The 24,662-nt window shown below is 32.8% G+C and overlaps 1 protein-coding gene across 7 annotated transcripts in view; it reads left to right on the top strand.

Moving 5' to 3' along the window:
• The window catches only part of Adk (adenosine kinase), a 459,652-nt gene that overhangs the window by 192,411 nt on the left and 242,579 nt on the right, over positions 1-24,662 (top strand). For all 7 annotated transcript variants that reach the window (XM_078039904.1, XM_078039883.1, XM_078039886.1 and 4 more), the window contains 2 exons: positions 2,529-2,701; positions 5,673-5,781. In XM_078039904.1, the coding sequence (XP_077896030.1) occupies positions 2,529-2,701; positions 5,673-5,781 (282 nt within the window). The remainder of the gene's footprint in view (positions 1-2,528; positions 2,702-5,672; positions 5,782-24,662) is intronic.

Genomic DNA, 24,662 nt, shown 5'->3' with positions numbered 1-24,662 from the left:
ATGCTAGATTATATATATATATATCCCTAATTTTCTTCATCTCTTTTTCTATTGATGAATATTTGGATTACTTTCACCAGTTGGCTATTGCAAGTAATCCTATAATGAACTTGGCTGGGCAGACATCTCTTTTTAGATTCTGCTTTCAATTATCATTGCTTGATTGTATGTTAATATCTTTCTTCTTCTTTTTTGTTAAGGAACTTCCTTCACTATTTCAGAGTGACTGCACCACTTCACATTTCTGCCCTTACTGCATAAAGGTTCCAATATCTCCACTTCCTCACTAATATTTATTTTCTACTCTTTTCATAGTGGACATTCTGGTCAGTGTGAAATGAGGTCTCACTGAGGTTTTGGTTTGCATTTCCCACGTCATTCTTTAGTGATGTTAAACTTCTTTTTATGTGCTTATTGGCCCATTGTGTGTATGTGTATAATACATACATATAATACATACTTGAGACCTGTCTATTAAAGTCGTTTGCCCATTTTATAATCAGTTTATTTGTTTTGTTGTTTTTGAGTTACAGGAGTTCCTTATCTATTCTGGATATTAACTTCTCATTAGATGTATAGTTTGGAAATAACTAAGAAAAGGACAATCCAATTAAGTGCCTTTTCACTTAATTGGATTGTCCTTTTCTGTTCAAAAGTACTTGAATTTGTTTTACCCACATTTGTCTATTTTCCTTTTTGTTCCCTGTGCTTTTGTTGTTATGTATAAGAAATCATTGCCAAATCCAGTGTCCTGAAGCTTTCTCCATATGTTTTTAAATAATATATGTTCTTGATTTTTATTCTTTCTTTAAATCATTTATTTACTTTTTAAAATCGTGTTTAGTTGTAGGTGAACACAATACCTTTGGTTTATTTATTTATTTTTATGTGGTGCTAAGGATCAAACCCTAGTACCTTACATGTTCCAGGCAAGTACTCTGCCACTGAACTACAACCCCAACCGTATATTTATTATTAAACCTTACTTTTTAGAAAATTCTTTTCTGATTACACAAAATATCCTAGAAATTGTTTCATATAGATGGATTGTTTTATAGAGTGTTTTCTTGTTTTATTTGGGTTTTGTTTTTATCTACTTTTTGTTTTTGATGACTGTGGTATTCTACTGAATGGATTTATCCTAGTTTATTTAGGCAGTGTTCTATAGATAGACTTTTAGATTGTTGTAACTTTTTGCAATGACAAATAGTATCTCAAGGAATACTATATTATTTTATACTGTATTATTTTATATTTGTGTGTGTCTCTTCAAGGTAAATCCCTAAAGATGAGATTGCTGGTCTTTATGCAGTTACTCTCTCTAACTCCTATAGCTTTTTTTTTTTTTTTAATCTTCTCTCATCATTGCTTTACCTCTCAAATATACATGCATTATATTCTTTTTTTAAGAAATGAATGTCATTTATTGGATATGCAAACTTTTTTTTTTTTGGTAGCAGGGATTGAGCTCAAGGACATTCAACCACACCTTATTTTGTATTTTATTTAGAGACAGGGTCTCTCTGAGTTGCTAAGCGCCTTGCCACTGCAGAGGCTGGCTTTGAATTTGAGGTCCTCTATCTCAGACTCCCAAGCTGCTGGGATTACAGGCATGCACCACCAAGCCTGGCACATGCATTATATTCTAAATATTTGATAACATGTTTCAATGTTGATACTTTTTACATGCATTTTCCATATATAAAGTAGTATATTATTTGTATACAGAGTGTTTTGCTGACTATATTTAAAACAAACAATGGTGACTTTAGAATCACAAAACCATGAGATCTCTCAGGGAGTTGAGCTAATTATGCAAGAGAGTTCAAATCACTGAAAAAGCATGCATCATAAAAGAATTCCATCATCATTCTTTTATAGCAAAAAAAAAGTTGGAGATTTTAAAAGCATTTAGTAGGTATGAGCATATTTTACAATAATTTATATTTGAAGGATCATTATAAGAAGTACTACAGTAGTGACAACCACAGCTAATATATGTTCTTTATTCTGTGGTTGATATTCTGCTCAACAATGAATATGCTCTGGCTTACATTATTTCAGTTAATCTTTGACAACTTTATAAAATATATTTATAAAATATCTCCATTTTATAGGTGAGAAAAGTGAGGCATAGACATGTTAAGTGACACATACTCTTGCTTATACAACTCATGAAAGAAGATTAAACCCAGGAAGTCTTCAGAGAAATTTCTGGGCTTTTTATGATGGTGCTATGCTACTTAACTTACTATGATTTTTTTATACCAAGCCAGCATTTGACTATATGACTTTTACCTCTGAGTCCTTAAACCACCATATTTCATTATACTCCCCTAAAGTAGTAAGATTTTGCATTGCTGATGTGTCAAGTTTGTTATCATAAGCAGTAGTACAGAATTGAAATTCCATTCATAATAGCCAATTTCTCACAAAGCATCCCTTTTATGCCACTAACCATGGTGAAATACTGAACTATGTGTACCATTTTTATGACCCATTAAATTATTTATGTTCCTATTTTTCAGTGGATGATTCAGCAGCCACACAAAGCAGCAACATTTTTTGGATGCATTGGGATAGATAAATTTGGAGAGATCCTGAAGAGAAAAGCTGCTGAAGCCCATGTGGATGCTTATTACTATGAGCAGAATGAGCAGCCAACAGGAACTTGTGCTGCATGCATCACTGGTAGCAACAGGTAGGTTGGTGTAATTTCAGTGGAAACTGATAATAATTGGCTGTGTAAACACTGATGACATCTGAATTCCAATCTGAATTTGGAATTTAGACTTCATGTTTATAATTTCTTTAAGTGTTCAGGAAACCCTTCTTCCTTATATTATTTTTGCCTTCTGCATTTTTCAGTTTACTTTTGTTAACCCTGCTATTGAATTCATGAGGCTTAATGGAGTTTGGTCTTTTATAATTAGGCTCAGGAAAGAAAAATATTTTGCTCAACTTCTCATAGCTAGATTAGATAAGTAGGATGATCTTTTCACCATAACCTGAGATGGGAATCTCAAAATCCATGCATACATGTGTTGTGTATATATGTGTGTTTGTATTTGTGCATTTTACATCTATAAAGTACTACATTAATCCAGTTTCAAATGAACTGGGTCATATAAAACATTGTTGAAAAATAGTCAACTGTCCATATTAAATAATTTTACTTATGGGTACTTTGCCACTCCAAGTATATTTTTATACAGGTTTATTTACTAGAAAATTCTCCAGGTGAACTTGTAATACATCTCGCAGGGCCTTCCATGCATTTGATTTGTTCTTTTGTAGCTATATGGCGATATTCCTTCAGTATATGCATGTATTGCTAAAATAATTTCCATATTAGCATAGGTATTTTTCCCACTTGCAAGGGAAACCTACAATAACTTTCCTAACTATGATATTGTTAGAATTGTCTCTTTTTAAATAGTGATTTGCTAGAAATTTTGCATTCTTGGCAGTTGGAAATATTTAGTCTCTCCTCCTCCATTCCTTTTTTTCTTCCCACTCTCTTCTTTCCCTCCATTTTTAATCGCCCCATGAACACACTTTCTTCAATCCCCTTTATTACTGCCTTTATTTTGACTTCCTGCCTGACCTCCAGCAGATGTTTATTAAGAACCTGATGCTATTCTGTATACTAAGGATCAGTAGGGATAGTAGTTACAAAATAAATAAAAGATGACTTTCCAAAAAATAATTAGAGCGCCAATGCTGTTTTCAGAGCTTCTCTTTAACTTGAATTTTGTGTCCAAAATTTGATGGTGTTAAAGTTTCGATATATTGAGCAATCCAGTATTCACACATTGAAATATACTCATTTACACTTTTGCCCTTTTCACTTTTCCCAGAAGAAATATTAATCTGCAGATGCAAAGTTTCCCCATTCATTAGAACTGGGTTAAGTTTTGCCTCTGACACCACTCAAGCAAGAGTTAAAATTGCTAAATTGTTTTTGTTTGCCAAATTTCTATTTTAAAGAACAGTTATGATAATATTAGGTCTCCAGATGTTGAATGCTTAAATTATATATTAATTTTATGGTTATGGAGATCACCATTATTCAGCTGATATGGATAGTCAGAAACAGGTGCAAGTGGATCTCTTTCTATCCAATTGATTATTCAAATTCTGAAACCCAACAGTGTTGATAAATTATTTTAGATCAAGCTGGTAACCTTACTGCCACTATATAAAACTCAAAATTCAAAAAGTAATTTTATTATCAAATAAAGTTTAGTACTTGATACCAGAAGTGCTTAAGCATTTGCTTTTCTTTCCTCCTCCCTTTTGGTACTCAGCATTGAACTCAGAGGTGTTTAACCACTGAGCCACATCTCCAGCCCTTTTTTTGTATTTTGTTTAGAGACAAGGTCTCACTAAGTTACTTAGGCCCTACTAAATTGTTGATGCTGCAATTGATCTGGCAATCCTCCTGCCTCAGCCTCCAGAGCCATTTACAGCACTCAGTGAAATGTCTATTGTTATTTGGCATCCATTTTTACCAAAACTTTTCTAAAGTCATAGTTATTAATATATTTTTATATATTAAGAGTGTGTTTAATCCCCACACCAAAAATACAACTATTTTTATAAGTTTGCAGTATACTTACTTTGCATGAGTATATTGATTCATATTTCTTTCTCATTTTTTTTCATTTAATTGAACATAAAGAGATGCATATGGATGAATGGAAATATGTTTTGGAAGAGAATATTTTTCCTACTTTCAAATAATGAGGTGATTTTTTTATATACCATACTGTTATTATTTTAGTAAGAGAAAAATTGGCAAGGAATTTTCTAAGTTCCAGGTCTACACTGAGGAAGAAAACTATTTATTTTTATTTATATGAAATGTATATAATTTTTTTATTTCATTAAGTTTGTTTATTGGGCTATAAATAAACGATCTAGGTGGCACTTGTAACAGTATTTTAAATACAGAATCCTGGTTAGATTTTCCAGCTATAAAGTGGACCCAGCTCAGAGAGTTTTTAAGTATAGAAACTAATTCTAATTGATTCCAGTCCTTAAAATGTACTGGTTTGCAAATTAATTCCTCTTAGTAAATATGGTCTACATTAATATGTGTTTTATGAAATTAATCTCATGCTTCTTTTTTAAAGTATTAGATTAAATTGTCAATTATAGTATGTTGGTCTTATTTTTATGAAGATATTTTCCACTATAAAAAGTGAAATTTGAGGGCCTGGAGGCATAGTTTGGTGGTAAAGTGCTTGTCTAACAAGCCCGAGGCCCTGGATTTGACCCCCAGCACTGCTAAATTAATAGTTTTTGGTTATAGGGATTTCTTTTTGCAGAATGACTTTGTGGGCTTTTTTCTTAACTGCATTTTGAACTATTAAATATAAATAGTAGATGTTATTTTAGTATTGAGGACATTTAAATTCCACTTTCTCAAAATACCAAGTGGTGTTTTGAAGGGTTATCATATCTCTTTTTATCTCAAAGAAAACAGAAGTTTCCAAGTTTTCAAAACAAAATTAATAGTGTTTGCATTCATAAAAAATATCTAATGGAAGTATTTAAGAATTAAAATTTTATAAATTGGAAATTTTGCAGGAAATATTAATATTTAACTATTCCAAAATATCTGACCAGTTTGAATATGATATATGCTTTTTCTTTTGTTGTTTTAGGTCCCTTGTAGCTAATCTTGCAGCTGCCAATTGTTACAAAAAGGAAGAACATCTTGATCTGGAGAAAAACTGGATGTTGGTAGAAAAAGCAAGAGTTTGTTATATAGCCGTAAGTATTTATTTAATGCAAATTGTGGAGTTGGACTATCATGATAGATTATAGTTGTTGGCTGATATGCATTTTTAAATAATTATCTTTTACTTGTCCTATAAATTATTTACCCATCTCAAAGTATACATTTGGTTCACCATTATAAATATGGAGCATAAATACTATCTTTCTCTGTAGTCTAATTTGTATTATTTATCTGAAATTCTACCTCTTTATAGATACATTATACATAGATACTTAAAAACCAAGCACAGAATTTTGTACTATTAAGTCAGTTTCTTTAGCTCTTTTGAAGTAATTCTACAACTTACATTTTACATTTTTAAGGCAACTTGTAACAAGTGACTCATGCATTGTGTGGGAAAATGTTAGTAACATAAATATTCATTGCAAATAGTTTGAGTTTATTTGCCTAAAAAATCTTAATTGCTATTTATTCCATAGTAATTACTATGACATGTTTTAATTTAATATTTCAGAAACATTGATCGTGACAAATCTCTTAAATCCAGGAATAAGGGCAGCATGTAATTTGAATTATTAAGTTCTCTGACATAAAAATAATTGGTTAAGAATTAATTTCTAAAATAGAACTATATACTAAAAATGCTTCTGAATTAATCACCCCATGATTACTTTGTTTTTATTTAATATGAGTTAAATGGGTTGCTCACAAATAAGTAGATACCTATGAAAAATTAAAAGCACCTCATATGCATATAATATATGGTTTCGGTTAAACAGCTGCTGCCATTCCTCTACCTGAGCTGTGTGAAACAGCTGGTAAGACGTGTAGAAAATTGATTATCCAGTAAGAACATGTTTATTGAAAATATAATTATTTTTTTCAGTCTAGTGTTAATGTCTCCTACACCATGTTTATGTGCACTGCTGTAGGCTTTACAGTATTGTTATTGATTCCTCTGCACAGCAAATCCTACCCCTTCATAACTGTTATATAAATGCTTACATTGAGAAGAGATCTGGAAAGTCATGTTATTTCTTCTGCCTTTATGTGAGAAAAGTATTTAAAGAATTAAAGATTTTTCCCCTTTTTATTATTTGCCTTTTATTTCATTTCTTAAAGTGGTTTGATTTTCCTTTGAGGTTTTGGTAAGTGTGTTTTTCTGGTGTGATTCTTCAAGAGGGATTCATGTAATATTTTAAGCATCTTGAATTTGAGTATCTGATTTTCAGTGAGCACATTGTTTAAAGTTTGGTGTGATACATTTGCATTATTTAAATTGACTATGAAAATGACAATGTATTCTGATGTTACTTTACTTTTAAAAGGTTCCCATTTTTTATTTCAAATAGAATAAAAATCATAGATACAACATACACAAACCAAAGCACATTGAGGGCCTTCATAGGTTTTAAGAAGGCAAAGGGATCCTGACATGAAAAAGATTAAGAATTAAAGTTTCTTTTGCATCTTGTTGTTGTTGTTGTTTTTGTTATTTTTTTTAGACTTACATGACAGTAGAAGGTATTTTGACATATCATACATACATGGAGTATAACTTCTCATCTGTGGTTGTACACGATGTGGAGTTAAACTGGTCATGTATTCATTCATGAACAGAGGAAAGTTATGTCTGATTAATTCTATTTTCTTTCCCATTCCCAACCCCTCTTTCTTCCCCTATTCCCCCCTATTTAATCCAGTGAACCTCAACTTCTCCCCGCCAACCCCATGTAACCTATTGTTAGTTAGCATCCACATATCAGGGAAAATATTTGGCCTTTGGTTTGGGGGGATTGGCTTATTTCACTTACTTAGCATGATAGCCTCCAGTTCATCCATTTACCAGCAAATGCCGTAATTTTGTTTTTTCTTTATGGCTGAGTAACAGTCCATTGTGTATATGTACTCCAATTTCTTTATTCATTCATCTATTGAAGGGTATCTAGGTTGGTTCCATAGCTTAGGTATTATGAATTGAGCTGCTATGAACATTGATGTGGCCATGTCACTATAGTACACTGATTTTAAGTCCTTTGGGTATATGCCAAAGAATGAAATAACTGGATCAAATGGTGGTTCCATTCCACATTTTCTAAGGAATCTCCATACTGCTTTCTAGAGTGGTTGCTCCAGTTTGTAGTCCCACCAGCAATGTGTGACTGTACCTTATCCTCCACTTACTCACCAACATTTATTGTTACTTGTATTCTTGATAATTGCACTTCTGTCTGGAGTGAGATAGATTCTCAGTGTAGTTTTAATTTGCATTTATCTAATTGCTAGAGATGTCGAACATTTTTTCACATATTTGTTGACCCACCCCATTTCTTCTGTGAAGTGTTTGTTCAGTTCCTTTGCTCATTTATTTATTGGGTTATTTGGTTTGGGGGTGTTAATTTGTCTTATTTCTTTATATATCCTGGAGATTAATGCTGTATCTGAGGTGCAGGTGGGAAGGATTTTCTCCCATCCTCTTCAGGTTCTTGATCATTTCGAGTGTTGTTGAGGAATTTTGCCATAAACCAGTATGATGGAGATTTGGGCCTACTTTTTCTTTCAATAGACTCAGGGTCTCCAATCTAATGCCTGGGTCCTTGATCCACTTAGAGTTTTGTTTAAGGTGAGAGATAGGGGTCTAATTTCATTTTATTACATATGGATTTCAAGTTTTCTCAGCACCATGTGTCAAAGAGTGTATGTTTTATCCAATGTATGTTTTCAGTGCCTTTTTTTCAAAACATGGTATATATTATTCTAAAACTTCTTAGCTTTGAGGTCTGGATTGAGAGATCAGCTGAGATCTGGATTGGTTTCCCACTAAATGTTACTTGTTGTTTTTCTCTGATAACCTTAAAAATTCTATCCTTATTCTGTATAGTAGCCACTCTCATAATAATGTCCCTTGATGTGGATCTGTTGTCATTTTTTATATTTGGGGTCCTATAGACCTCCTGTATTTGATATTTGATATTCTGTTTCATTCTTTAGGTTTGGAGAATTTTCTGATATTATTGTATTGAAACGATTGTGCGTCCCTTTTGTTTGTATCTCTGAGCCTTCATCTATCGAAATCTTAAATTTTGTCTTCTTGAGGGTATCTCATTTTTTGTAAGTTCTGTTCATGGCCTCTTAACATGCTTTGTTTTCAAGACTACATATTTTGTCTTCATTGCCTGAAACTCTGTCTTCCAAGTGATCTAGTCTGTTGGTGATGCTTTCATTTTAATTTTTAATTTGGATTTTCGATTCCTTCATTTCAAGGATATCTGCTTTGTTTTGTTTTGTTTTGTGAGAATTTCTATCTCTTTTTGAAGTTATCTTTCAGTTCCTATATTTTCTGTCTGATTTCACTCCTCATACTGTCCTTTACTTCACAGATCAGTTAAACTATGTACATTCTGAACTCTTTCTCTGACATTTCTTCTTTGGTAGTGTTGATTGTTTCTGTTATTGAAGTTATCTTGTTTTGTTTGGAACAATTTTTTCCCTTGCTTTTTCATGTTGTTTGTCTACTCATCTAACAGTATGGATCTGAGGCAGTAGAGTTTCTTCGCTGTAGACTATAGTGTCCCTGAAGGTTTCTACTACTTCACTTGCTAAGAAGCTACCTGTCAAATAAAAAAAGAAGAAGTTACCTGTCTGCTTTCATGCCATGGAGCAGCCAGGAAAGCTACCTCCTCTATTCTACCATCTTGAGACTCCCCTCCTGCCCCCCCTCAAAGAAAGTACTTTTAACTTGACAATTATAATTCTGTGTATTTCAATATATAATAGTTGAATCCTAAAATATAAGCCAACTTGCAAATAACTAAGTTTTAATATTTATTCATTATAATGCATCTAGTCAACTTGGGGTCAGTGTATTTTTTTTTTTTTTTTTTTTTGGTGGTGATGCTGGGGATTGAACCCAAGGCCTTGTGTAAATACAAGGCAAACACACTATCAACTGAGCTGTATCCCCAGCCCTGTCAGTGGAATTAAATGATAGACATATAGACCCAATGTGAAAACTGCTTATAGCTTTAATGAGTATATACTGATAAGACATCTAGGTAAGTGGAGGTGAATGGGATTTTTATGGTAGTATTACCTGTTTATACAAAAATGCAGAGTTTTATAGGCATAGTGTGATTAATTTTGATCAAATTAATAAGAAAGATTGTAGGTTTGAAATTTGTGTGGTATATTCAGCAGAAAGGAATATCAAAATAACTTTTAGCTCTTAGCCTCTTTTTCAGCACTTGTTTGAAAAGAACACCTTTCCATGTGCCAGGTAAATGTATACTCTTCTCAGAGCTTGATATATTTCAAAATAGTTCCAGCAAGAGGAGACTTATATTAAATTACTAGGATGCCACATATTCTTCATGGATATTCAACAAATAAATTGTCAAATTGAGTGTTATTATGAAATATTTGTCCTCAGTAATGTACTTTTCCCTGCAATATGCTGTCTAATATAAATATAGCCAACTCGGTTTTCTTTTGATTATTGATTTCATGGTATATCTTTTTCTTCTCTTCCACTTTTAATGTACTTTTGTCTTTATTTTTAAAATGCAATTCTTATAGACAGCATATACTTTAGTCTTATTTTTTGCTCAAGCTGACAATGTCTACCTTTGAATTGGAATGGTTATACCATTTCTGTTTAATGTGATTATCAATATGATTAGATTTGAGTTCTTCATCTTGGTATTTGTATTTGGTATTTCTCCTCTTTATTTTTCACTTTCCTGCCCTCTTTTAGGTTATTCTAGTATTTTTCAAAATACTTTTTTAGTTGTCAGTGAACCTTAATTTTATCTATCTATCTATCTATTTATCCATCCATCCATCCATCCATCCATTTATGGTACTAGGGATTAAACCTACGGCCTCACAGATACCAGGCAAGTACTCTACTACTGAGCCATATCCCAGCCTCTATTCCAATACTTTTATCTCCTTTGTTGGCTTAGTATTTTTTATTATTATTTTAGGGTTTATAACATACATATTTTATTCATCACAGTTTTCCTTCAACTAATATTATATGACCTCACATACAGTATTAGTATCTTACAATAGTATCCTTCCATTTTACTCTTCCTAGCCTTTCTGCTTTCATCATTATATTTACATTTTTAAAATTTTTAATAATTATGTTTTATTCAATTTATTAAATGGCTTTTGGGTGCTAAGAGTACAACTACGGGATAGAATACTTACCTAGCAGGCCCAAAGCTGTGGGTTCAATTCCCAGCACTACAAAAACAAAACAAAACAACCTTTGTTAATCTATAATTCACCTAACATGCAATACACATTTTACTTGTACATATTTATAAGCACCATAACTCATTATTATGATTTTTGTTTTGTCACATACCTTTTTAATTGATTTAAATTAAAGGAACAAAAACATATATTTCTTCATATAATTAACATTTACAGTACCTATCATTCCTTTTAGTTAGGATCAGGTTTCCACTTGATACCTTTTTCCTTCTGCCTAAAAGGCATTCCTTATCATTTCTTGTATTTGTATCTGTTGGTTATAATTTCTTTTGGCTTTCATATGTTTGAAAATATCTATTTCATCTGTTTGTTTGTTTTTGGTTCTGGGGATTGAACTCAGGGCCTTGTGCATGCAATGTAAGCATTCTACTAACTGAACTATATCCTCAGCCTTTCACTTTCATTTCTGACAGATGTTTTCTGCCAGATATGTACTTCTGATTTGATAGGTTTTGTTTTTGTTTTTGTTTTCTCTTTCATTCCATAAAAGATGTTTTCCCACCGTCTTTTGTTTTTGTTGTGTCATGGCATGGCACCTCACTGCGGATTGAACTCAAGCATGCTCTGCCTATACCACTCAACCACATCCCTAGCCCTTCTTTTTTTAATTTTTTAAATTTTAATTTGTTGTACATGACAACAGAATGCATTACAATTCATAGTACAAATATACAGCACAATTTTTCATATCTCTGGTTATACACAAAGTAGAGTCACACGCTTCGTGTCTTCATACATGTACTAGGGTAATGATGATCATTGCATTCCACCATCTTACCTGTCCCCTCCCTTCCCCTCTCTCCTCTTTTCCCTTTGCCCTATCTAGAGTTCATTTAATCCTCCCACCCCCATGGCATATTTTGAATTAGAATTCTTAAATCAGAGAAATCATTTGGCATTTGGTTTTGGGGGGATTAACTAACTTCACTTAGCATTATATTCTCCAGCTCCATCCATTTACCTGAAAATGCCATGATTTTATTCTCTTTTAAAGTTGAGTAATATTCCATTGTGTATATATGCCACATTTTTAAAATCCACTCAGCTACTGAAGGGCATCTAGGTTGGTTCCACAGTTTATCTATTGTGAATTGTGCTGCTATAAATATTGATGTGGCTGTGTCCCTGTAGTATGTTGTTTACAAGTCCTTTAGGTATAGACCCCCAAGTAGGATAGCTTGTTCAAATGGTAGTTCCATTCCAAGTTTTCCAAGGAATCTCCATACGGCTTTCCATATTGGCTGCAAAAATTTGCAGTCCCACCAGCAATGTGTGGGTGTACCTTTTCCCCCACATCTCCACCAACACTCATTTTTGTTTGTATTCTTAATAGCTTCCATTCTGACTGGAATGAGATGAAATCTTAGAGTTTTGATTTGCATTTCTCTAATTGCTAAAGATGTTGAACATTTTTTTCATATACTTGTTGATTGATTATATATCTTTCTGTGAAGTGTCTATTCAATTCCTTGACCCATTTATTGATTGGGTTATTTGTTTTTTTTTTGAGGTTAAGCTTTTTGAGTTCTTTATGTATTCTAGAGATTAGTGCTCTGTCTGACGTGTGTGTGGTAAGAATTTGTTCCCAATTAGTAGGCTCTCCATTCACCTCACTGATTGTTGCTTTTGCTGAGAAGAAGCTTTTTAGTTTGAATCCATCCCATTTACTGACTCTTGATATTAATTCTTGTGCTATAGGAGTCTTAGTAAGGAAGTTGGGGCCTAATCTGACATGATGGAGGTTTGGTCCTACTTTTTCTTCGATTAGGTGCAAGATCTCTAGTTTAATTCCTAGATCCTTGATCCACTTTGATTTGAGTTTTGTGCATGGTGAGAGATAGAAGTTTAATTTCATGTTGTTAGATATGAATTTCCAGTTTTCCCAGCACCATTTGTTGAAGAGGCTATCTTTTTTACTCCAATGTAGGTTTTTAGCATCTTTGTCTAATATGAGATAAGTGTAGTTCTGTGGATTATTCTGTGTCCTCGATTCTGTACCATCAGTCTACGGTCTATTTTGGTGCCAATACCATGCTGTTTTTGTTAGTGTTGCTCTATATTATAGTATAAGGTCTAGAATAGTAATGCCAACAGGTGCACTCTTCTTGCTAAGGATTGCTTTGGCTATTCTAGATCTCTTATTTTTCCAGATGAATTTCGTGATTGCCTTGTCTGTTTCTATGAGTAATGTCATTGGGATTTTGATTGGGATTGCATTGAATCTGTATAGTGCATTTGGTAGTATGGTCATTTTGACAATATTAATTCTGCCTGTCCAAGAACAATGTAGATTTTCCATCTTCTAAGGTCTTTTTTAATTTCTTTCTTTAATGTTCTGTAATTTTTGTTGTAGAGGCCTTCACCTCTTTTGTTGATTCCCATGTATTTTATTTTACTTTTTCTGATGCTATTGTAAATGGGGTAGTTTTCCTCATTTCCCTTTCATAGGATTTGTCACTGATATCCAGAAATGCCTTTGATTTATGGGTGTTGATTTTGTATCCTGCTACTGTGCTGAATTCACTTACTAATTTTAGAAGTTTTCTGGTGGAATTTTTTGAGTCTTTTAGGTATAGATTCATATTGTCAGCAAATATTGCTAATTTGAGTTCTTCTTTACCTATCTCTATCCCTTTAATTTCTTTTATCTAATTGCTCTGATTAGTGTTTCAAGAACTCTGTTAAATAGAAGTGCTGAAAGAGGGCATCCCTGTCTTTTTCCAGATTTTAGAGGGAATGCTTTCAATTTTTCTCCATTTAGAATGCTGTAATAGCTTGTACGATGTTGAGATTTGTTCTTGTTACCCTTAGTTTTTCTGGTGTTTTGAACATGAAGGGGTGCTGTATTTTGTCAAATGCTGTTTCTTCATTTATTGAGATGATAATATAGTTCTTGTCTTTAAGTCTGTTGATATGATGAATTACATTTATTGATTTCTGAATGTTGAACCTACCTTGCATCCCTGGAATGAACCCCACTTGATCGCAGTTTACTCTCTTTTTGATATGTTTTTGTATTTGATTTGCCAGAATTTTATTGAGAATTTTTGCATCTATGTTCATTAGAGAAATTGGTCTGAAGTTTTCTTTTTTTGAAGTGTCTTTGCCTGATTTTGAGTCAGGGTGATATTGGCCTCATAGAATGAGTTTGGAAGTACTCTCTCTTTTTCTATTTCCTGGAATAAATTGAAGAGTGTTGTTATTAGTTCTTCTTTAAAGGTCTTGTAGAACTTGGCTGTGTATCCATCAGGTCTTGGGTTTTTCTTGGTTGGTAGGCTTCTGATGGCATCTTCAATTTCATCACTTGAAATTGTTCTGTTTAAATTGTGTGTATCATCCTGATTCAATTTGGGCAAATCATATATGGCTCTAGAAATTTGTCACTGCCTTCAGTATTTTCTATTTTATTAGAGTACAAGTTTTCAAAATAATTTTTAATTATCTTCTGTATTTCTATAGTGTCTGTTATGATATTTCCTTTTTCATTACATATATTAGTGATTTGAGTTTTCTCTCTCCTTCCCTTAATTAGCATGGCTAAGGGTCTATCAATTTTATAAATTTTCTCAAAGAATCTAATTTTTGTTTTGTCCATTTTTTCAATTTTATTGATTTCAGCTCTGATTTTAATTGTTTCCTGTCTTCTATTGTTTGTGGTGTTGACTTGTTCTTGTTTTTCTAAGGCTTTGAGATGTAATGTTAAGTCATTTATTTGTTGACTTTTTTTCTTTTAAGAAATGAACTTCATGCAATGAATTTTCCTCTTAGAAGTGCCTTCATAGTGTCCCAGAGATTTCAATACATTGTGTTTTCGTTCACCTCTAAAATTTTTTTGATCTTCTCCTTAATGTCTCTGTAACCCCTTGTTCATTCAGTAGCAAATTATTTAGTCTATCATTGATTTCTAATTTCATTCCATTATGATCTGATAGAATGCAGGATAGTATATCTACTTTTTTATATTTGCTAAGAGTTTTTTGTGGCATAATATATGGCCTATTTTAGAGAAGGCTGCATGTGCTGCTGAGAAAAATGTATTTGCTCATTGAAGGTTGAAATAATATATATATGTCAGTTAAGTGTAAGTTATTGATTGTATTATTGAGTTCTGTAATTTCTTTGTTCAGCTTTTGTTTGGAAGATCTATCCAGTGTAGAAAGAAGTGTGTTGAAGTCCTCCAAAATCATTGTGTTATGGTCTGTTTGACTCTTGAACTTGAGAAGAGTTTGTTTGATGTTTGGGGTATATATATTTATAATTGTTAAGTCTTATTGGAATACAGTTTCCTTGAGCAGTATGTAGTGTCCTTCTTTATCCCTTTTTATTAACTTTAGCTTGAAGGCTACTTTATTTGACATGAGGATAGAAACCCCAGCTTGCTTCCACAGTCCATTTGAGTAGTATGAGTTTTCCCAACCTTTCACCTTTATCCTTTCCTATGAGATGAATCTCTTAGAGGCACATATTGTTGGTTCTTTTTTCTTTCTTTCCTTCTTTTTTTTTTTTTTTTTTGATTCAATCTGCTAGTCTGTGTCTTTTGATTGGTAAGTTTAGGCCATTAACCTTCAGGGTTATTATTGATACATGATTTGTACTCGCAGACATTTTTGTTTATTTTTTGTATTTAATTTGACTTGGTTTCTTTTCTGATTAGATTTTCATTTAGTGTAATACCTCCCTCTGCTGATTTTCATCATTGTTTTTCATTTCCTCTTCATGGAACATTTTGCCGAGGATGTTCTATTGTGCAAGCTTTCTAGTTGTAAATTCGTTTAACTTTTTGTTTATCGTGGAAGGTTTTTATTTCATCATCAAATCTAAAGCTTAATTTTGCTGGATATAAGATTCTTGGTTGGCATCCATTTCCTTTCAGAGCTTGATATATGTTGTTCCATAATCTCCTGGCTCTGAGAATCTGGGTTGAAAAATCTCCTGAGATACGAATTGGTTTCCCCCTATATGTGATCTGATTCCTCTCTCTTTTGGCTTTTAAGATTCTATCCTTATTCTGTATGGTAGGCATTTTCATTATAATGTTCCTTGGTGTAGATCTGTTGAAATTTTGTACATTTGGTGTTCTGTAAGCCTCTTGTATTGGGTTTTCCAATTCGTTCTTCATGCTTGGGAAATTTTCTAATATTATCTCATTGAAGAGATTGTGCATTCCTTTGGTTTGAAACGCCTTCCTCTATCCCAGTAACTCTTAAATTTGGTCTTCTGATGCTGTCCCATAATTCTTGGATGTTCTGTTCATGGTTTCTAACTTTCTTCAATGTGTGATCAACTTTATTTTTCAGATTGTATACTTTGTCTTCATTATCTGACGTTCTTTCTTCTAAGTGATCTAGTCTGTTGGTTATCCTTTCTACTGAGTTTTTTATTTGATTTATTGTATCCTTCATTTCAAGGATTTCTGACTGGTTTTTCTTTTTTTTTTTTTCAGGTTCTCTCTCTCTCTCGAAGTAATCTTTTGCTACCTGTATTTGTTCTCTTATCTCATTGTTGGAGTTACCAATTTTTGCCTGTGTTTAGGTTAGTCTTTAATTCACAGATCATTTTAATTATGAACCTTCTGAACTCCTTCTCTGACATTCCATCCACTTCCCTGTCCATGGGTTCTGTTATTATAGTGTCCTGGTTTGTCTGGGGGCACTTTTCTCCCTTGTTTTTCCCTGTTCTTTGTATCTTCCTTTCTTGCAGTGTGGATCTGAGATATTACAGTTTCTACCCTATATTCTTTTTTTTATATTTTTATTTTATTTTTTTAGTTGTAGTTGGACACAATACCTTTATTTTATATATCTGTTTTTATGTGGTGCTGAGCATCAAACCCAGGGCTCTGCAGGTGCCCAGCAAGCACTCTACTGCTGAGCTACAACTCTAGCCCCTACCCTATATTCTTGTAGTACCCATGCAAACTGTCTGTACCTCACCTTGATGTTAGGCTTCCAGACCCTGCTGGTGTTCCTCAACTGCAACTAAAGGAGGTGTCGGCAATAGCCAAGGTAAATCAAGATAATAGTGAAGGTGCTCCAAGACGGATGCAATGTCTGGGACTGAAAGGGTGGGTCTTACACTGTATTTGGTATGCCTGCCCTAAGATGCAGCTGCTTTTAGGCCCTATCTTTTGTCAAATGGTAGGGGCTGCTATGTGGGGAAGGCTAAGGTGATGACTGTAGTGTCCCAAGATGGAAGTGGGTTAGGCTTGGGCTCCCAGCTGGTACTGGGTGGTGGCTTACTCAGACCTACACTTGGTCTTGATCCTGCGTATGTTGGTGTAGGTGGATCGGTGCCAGGCCTGGCCTCCAGTGGTGGTCTGCTGGTCAGAAGAGGCGGTCCTGTGCTGGAGCCTGACCTCTGGCGGGTTTCTGCCTGTGGAGGGATGGACCCAGGCCTACTCTGAGCCTGGGTCCCACACAGGTTGGTGTGGGCATATCTGGCCAGGCCTGAACTCCCTTGGTGGGATTGACCTGCCCTTTGTTGTTGTTGTTTTCCCCAGACAGGTTTTGTCTTAATTGATGAGTCTGCCTTCAAACTTGAGATAATCATGCCTTAACTTCCTGAGTCACTGGGATTATAAGAATTTGCCATTGTGCCTGGCTTTCATTATCCATGATAAGAAATCTGTCGTCCTTCATTTTATACTTAACACTTCCCAATTGCTGCTTTTAATTCCCAATTTCCTGTTTATTACTAGGTTTGGTCAATTTTATTATGATGTGCCTTAGTTTTTCTTCATTTTTCTTGTGTGTGGAGTTCATTTAATTTCTTAGTGATGTGGGTTTTTATTTTTTTATTACTTGAAATGTTTTGAAGTCATAGTTCTTCAATTTTTTGGCCTCTGTAGACTTGAAATTGTCTCATGGTTTACTGATATCTTTTTCTTTCTTTAAATTCTTTTATCTGAGTATGTTTCATTTTGGATAATGTATTTTGCTGTGCCTTCTATGTTACTAATCTTTTTTTCTGTAATATATGTCATTAATCCAATCCAGTGTACTTTTAATTTTTAATTGTTGTTGCTTTTATATCTGGAAAATTGAGGTGGGACTTTTATCTCTTCCTGTTTCTTATTTACTTTTGGAATATATAAAATACAATTAAAGGGGGCTGGCATTGTGGCTCAGTGGCAGAGTGCTTGCCTAGCATGTGTGAGGCATTGGGTTCAATTTTCAGCACTGCGTATAAATCAATAAAACAAAGGTCCATGACAACTAAAAAATAAATAAAAATTTTAAAAGTTTTAAAAATACGATTTAAATGATGGCTGTCCATTATTGTAAATTTTGCGTAGAAATCTATTCATTGGACTAAGACTATAGCTCAGTGGCAGAGCACTTGCCTAGCATATGTTAGGCATTGGGTTCAATCCTTAGCACCACATAAAAATAAATGAAGGCATACTGTCCATCTATAACTACAAAAAAAATTAAAAAGAAGTCTGTGCATTATTTTTAATAATTTCTGGTAGAAAACAATCTCCAAGTTTCAAATATAGTATAAAAGTAATTCATTTCCAAATGTAGGCTTATCATCAGGAGAATTTTATACTTAGAGATTATAAAGGTATTTAAGAAATAGGTATAACAAAACTTACAATTCTTAATGACTTAGTTTTCATAAACAAAATCAGATAGATGTGTATTCTTTACTGATCAAAAAATCAATCATATATAAAATAATAAATCATATTATTAGTAATTGTGTGAGAATATGAGACTTGTAGTTTGAATTTTTCTTTGGGATCTAAACCTATTTTCTTCTGCCCCCAACCCCATCAGCTTTTATTTTTATAATTCCATCTTGATTACTTTTATCCATTTTCATCCTAGAAGGTTAATATTTTGGGGAATATGGTGTTTGTGACTCTAGAATTTTGAAGTATCACTAATGTTTGCTTCTAGATTAAGGTGAGTATGATTATAGGCCAGTGGAGAAAACATGATTTGGGGGAGTATATTGCAACCACTGAGTGAAAGAATAGAATTCATACTTCAAATACAAGTATTTGTATATAAAGGACAAGTAGTAACAATTAAAAAATGATTAGGTTTTAATTCTTCCACTTTGGTTGTCTTAGTTAGATTTTCTACCAAAATTCATGCCTGTGCCATGAGTAATAATTTATCTTAGTAGAACACTTATTTAGACTTTTTTCCTTTCTCTGTGCTGAGTTGTCAGTCTTGGGCCTCCTGCATCTTATGCAGCACTCTACCACTGAGTACAATTAAATATCTTTGTCAGTTATCTGGAAGCAATAACTAAAGCCTTCGAAATGCACTGGTGTGATAAACTTTAAGAATCTAATTTAGAAATCACACATTTCAAAGTTTTTACATTATTAAGGTGATCTATCGACATTGAATAACAAATTGGACTATTATGAAATACGTAATTACTACTTTTAGGTTTTGGTCATCTTTTGGCATTGTTTATTGTTTTAGTATAAGGTGTGTAAACTAAAACATCACTGTACATTTTAAGATATTTTGATCATGCTCAAATTTAGAATGTGTTATCTGGTACTCTTTCTGTCATCAAAGATTTGAGAACGGGTCTAGTAAAGGTGGATGGATTTATCTTGTAATAGTAACCTCAGAGAAATTGGAATAATTTTTTTTATGACTTTAATATATGTTTGAGATTTGTTATCCTCCCCCCCTCCCCCAAAGATCTAGGCAGTTGAAGATAGAAAAGTTTTACTAATTTATAGACAATTTGAGCTCATTGCTTTAAACCTTATTAGACCATAGAAAAAGCCTTTGTAATATCATCTTTTGAAAGCTATGCTATTATAATAAATAGATTTTGGCAGGGAAAGTGAACTAATGGGTCATATTTTTTTATTTAAGCTATCCTGTGAATGACAATTGATTAAATAGTAAATCACACTTCTTTATGAAACATTTAAATAGAGTTCAAAGCACTTTTTAGAATTTAGTAATTAATCTTTATCATATTTTGCTGAGATTATTAAAGAGGAGGGATGGTTGAACTATGCCTGCCCTTTCATTTTATCATTATTTCAAATGTAGTTTTTGAACTTTCATGTATAAAAACTCATTATATTGATCAAGTCAGGTATCACCATATGGCTTTATTACTGCATTTTTAGGTAGAGTTTTTAAAATAGAATTTCTGGACTGCTTCATTGACTTCATTAGGGATTAACTATGTATTGTTAAGCCTTTATTTGAAAATGTCCTTGCAGGTGACCTGGAGGTATATTACATTTAAAAATTCAAAGAATAAAATTAATTATGTGGGACATTTGTTCCATATGGAGCTTTTGGTGTTGGTATATAATTCTTGACACTTAATACTTGTGAATCTGTTATACCAGAGTTTCAAATTTTATGTGCCAATTTGAGATCCCTTCAAATAAAGCCCCAAACTGCATGGTACAGCATTCAGAGAAACAAGAAAAGGGGTGCTAATTGTTTTGTTTCTTAAGCATTAGCATTGGAGTTCAATTTTTATTTTTTCATTTTTCTGTATGTTTGATGGTGAATAAGTTAACAAGTGATTTTTTTAGTTGATACTTCTTCCTTACTAGGAACAATCCTTAATTTTTGCTAGGAAAAAATCTGTATACAGTTGTTATCATAGAAATCCTATTTGTATTCATTTCCAATTTATCTAGACTTTCTTTTCTACAAGTTTAATCCTAACAATATCATTTTCTTAGAGTAACACTATCTGATTTTTATGAAGATTTTCTTCAAGTTCTATGATTTACTAAACTACAGAACCCTAAGGAGAGAAATCAAAAAAGATCTTAGAAGATGGAAAGATCTACCTTGCTCTTGGATAGGCAGAATTAATATTATCAAACAACTGTACTACCAAAAGCACTATACAGATATAATGTAATTCCAATCAAAATCCCAATGGCATTCCTCTCATAGAAATAGAAAAAGCAATCATGAAATTCATCTGGAAAAATAAGAGACCCAAAATAGCTAGAGCAATCTTTAGCAGGAAGAGTGAAGCATGTGGCATCACTATATCAGACCTTAAAATATACTACAGAGCAATAGTAACAAAAACAGCATGGTACTGGCACCAAAACAGACTGGTAGACCAATGGTACAGAACAGAGGACATAGAGACTAACCCACAAAACTACAATTATCTTAGGTGACAAAGGTGCCAGAAACATGCACAGGAGAAAAGATGCATCTTCAACAAATGGTGCTGGGAAAACTGTACTTAATTTTTACCATAATCAAAAGTTACTGTGAAGAGGATGGTGAAATTTTAGGTTACTAATAATCTAAAAATTACTAATAACCTAAAAATATTCATTAAGCAGAATAATCTTTCTACTTAAAAGAAGTAAAATAGTCAGGCATGGTGGTGCAGGCCTGTAATCCCTGCTGCTCAAGAGGCTAAAGCAGGAGGATTGCAAGTTAAAAGCTAGCCTCATGGGTAGACCGCTCACTTTGCCCATGCCAGGCCCTGGGTTCGATCCTCAGCACCACATAAAAATAAATAAATAGAATTTTTTTAAAGTTATATATATTTAAAATAAAAAAAAAAAGCTAGCCTCAGCAAAACCGAGTCACTAAGCAACTCAGTGAGACCCTGTCTCTAAAATACAAAATAGAGCTGGAGAATGTAGCTTAGTGGTTGAATGGTAGTTGCTCCTGAGTTCAGTCCATGGTAGGAAACAAACAAAAAAAGAAGTAAATTGTTATTTTTTCTAGATACATAGTAGATACATAGATCTGAAAGATAGATTGGAATGTCCTAGGGAGTGGCACAATCCTGTAATCCCAGCAATTTAGGAAGCCAAGGCAGGATAATAGGAAATTTGAGGCCAGCCTCAGCAACTTAGTGAAACCCTGTCTCAAAAAAAACAACAACAAAAAAAAACACATAAAGAACTGGAGATGTAGCTCAGTGTAAAGGGCCTCTGGAGTCAATCACCATTACCAAAAGAAGAAGAAAAGAAAGAAAGATTGGAAACTTTTCTGTTGTAGACTTGTGGCATTGTAATGAAGTCTGAAATTTTATGCGAAATTGGAGATTTGTAAGAAAATAAGCATATGTATAGCACTTTGTTAAAACAGTAAACCCCTACACAGAGCCCTAAATTAATTAATTAATGGTTTACTGAAAAATTTCTACCCCCACTTTATATATTTTAGTTCAATCAGCAGTTGCTTGACAAAATGAAATGTTGTCTAAATCTCTTTAATAAACATGACTATGAGATGGAAAATTTATAAACATTATCATACAAGTATACATTTTTATGTGCTAGTTGTCATATCTTTGAAATTATGTATAAACTGGTCATAAACAATCAAATATCTACAGAAGTGTATCTATATTCCAACATATTTACTGAATATATTATGGAAGCTTTTTAGTTTAATGACTTAGCCCATATGTTCTGTTGTCTCCTTCCAGATAAATAAAATCAGATTTAATCTCTTTTAACAGTTTTATTGAGGTATCCGTATACCATTGAGTCAGTCTATTTAAAGTATACAATTCAATGTTGGTTAGTATATTTACAGTCCTGCAATAATCAACGATAATCTAATTGTAGAACATTTACATTACCACAAGAAGAAATGTTGTACTCATTAACAGTATTTCTCCATGTGCCCTTGATTTAATCTTATGTTCACATGTTTTATAATAGTTTTAATAATATCCAGGTATTATGGCTATAAGCAATTCAGTTGTACCTGGTTAAACAAATAATGTGTGTCTGCTAGAAGTTCTAAGTCTATTTTGATCTCTTGCTCATACCTTCTCATGTATTGCAGTTGTTCAAAGAGGTTTTTATTCTCATTTATTTCTTCTGTATATAATGGTACTATGTTTGGGGGTTATTTCTTCTTTGAAATTCCCAGGGTTTTGTTCTGATTTGGGTAAAAATATGGTAGATGGAATTTTTAAAATTATATTTGGCAAAGTACGATTGAGAAATGAACATAGTCTTTTTCCTTTCCAATATTTACCTAGTAAAGCAAGTTTTCACATAAATTCATCTATAATGTTATTTATTTTCAGAAAAATATTGGTTTCTTACCTTATAAATAAGGATCTTTTTATTCTAACCTATTGAATGAAATCATGTGTTTTCTTTACAGTCTTTAGTAATAGCTTCTTGAAGCTCTAGACTTCCAGAATATGTTCATATTATCTCTTTTAATAATATTATTGGCATATAACTAGGGATATTAGCAAATCCTAAATAGTTGAACATGTTCTAAAAGATAAATTGCTGCTTTTCCAAACAGCATTACTCTTTTCCTCTGAATAGATTGCTGGCAAGTGTTTCTTTTAATCTTTATAAGTCCTTAGATAGTCTTCTCTATAAGTCACTCCCATCCACCCCATAAACACCCAAACATTTAGTCTCTGTCCAATTTCCCAACCCCCTTCAGCTCTGCTGTCCTAGATATTCATTTTGCATGTTCATCTTTCAAAATATTTATTTATTTCTGTCTTCATTCCATGAAGAATGTAAGACTACCTGAATTATTTTATTATTAAATTTAAGGGGCGTGACAAAGTGTAACAAAATATTACATATAGAATAACCCATCAAAATTTTATTCATCTTTTTTAGAATGACATACATATAATAAATAAGCACTATCTAATCTATTATTTATCCATCAAAAATAATTTTTTCATAAAAATGTAGCTTCTTCTAATTTTAACGCTTAGTTAATTTGAAAGTTAGGATAAACTAAATTGAATTTTAAAGCATTTTACCTACTAATGTCATGTAACATTTCTCAGATAGGTTGATATGCTTTATGTGGTAGTTTTTAATGTTTGTTTTCTGCATTTTGAATCCTATTTCTTAAACTTTTTTGATTGTGAATATGTATTTGATTTCTTAGATCAACAAGAATTGGTCTTTATAAAAATGTATTAAAATGTGGAATCAGACTCAGTGGTGAAATGATGTGGCTGTATTAAAGTGTGGAATCAGACTCAGTGGTGAAATGATGTGGCTCAGTGCCTAGTAATAAGCAGAATTTTAAAAAAATCATTCAAATAGCTTTAATTTATTTGTTATTTAAAAAAAATATGTCCAAAGACTTTTTAAAGTTCTTAGTGCTCCTCTAGAAATGTACCCTAATTTTCATTTTCTTTTCAGTCACAGAAGTGATGATGTTCCAGAGTAGTCTAGTATTTTCACATTCTCACATGAACTGAATTCAGACCACACTTTGTAGGAAGTTTGTTATCCAGTATGTAGACATTAGTGAGAATCACAGTGTCCACTGGCTTATTATTTTCACAGATGCTTCACTAATACTCAGTGTACTCCTGGGCATATTAAATTATCATATCCTGACAGCAACCCTGAAACATGCCAGTCTTATAAAACCATATTTCTGAGAACTAAAGCAAGTATCAGTGAACCATATCAGACATACCATGTTAATTTCCATAACGATCATTACCAGGAGTGGTAGTATTTCTAAGGCATGGAAAATCTTAATAAGTCTACCCAGTTTTTAAAAAAATAGCAATATATCTTACCTTATTACTGGGTTTCCAAACATGAGGCCCATTTTCCTTCAATCCCACTTGAGTTTTATCAAAAATAATAAGCATCTTTTTTATCTTATGAATTATTATTTACTTAAAT

This window comes from Ictidomys tridecemlineatus, chromosome 1, assembly GCF_052094955.1.
Source record: "Ictidomys tridecemlineatus isolate mIctTri1 chromosome 1, mIctTri1.hap1, whole genome shotgun sequence".
Lineage (NCBI taxonomy): Eukaryota > Metazoa > Chordata > Mammalia > Rodentia > Sciuridae > Ictidomys > Ictidomys tridecemlineatus.
The sequence above is the reverse complement of the archived record's forward strand: the minus strand, read 5'-3'. Positions and strand labels throughout refer to the sequence as shown.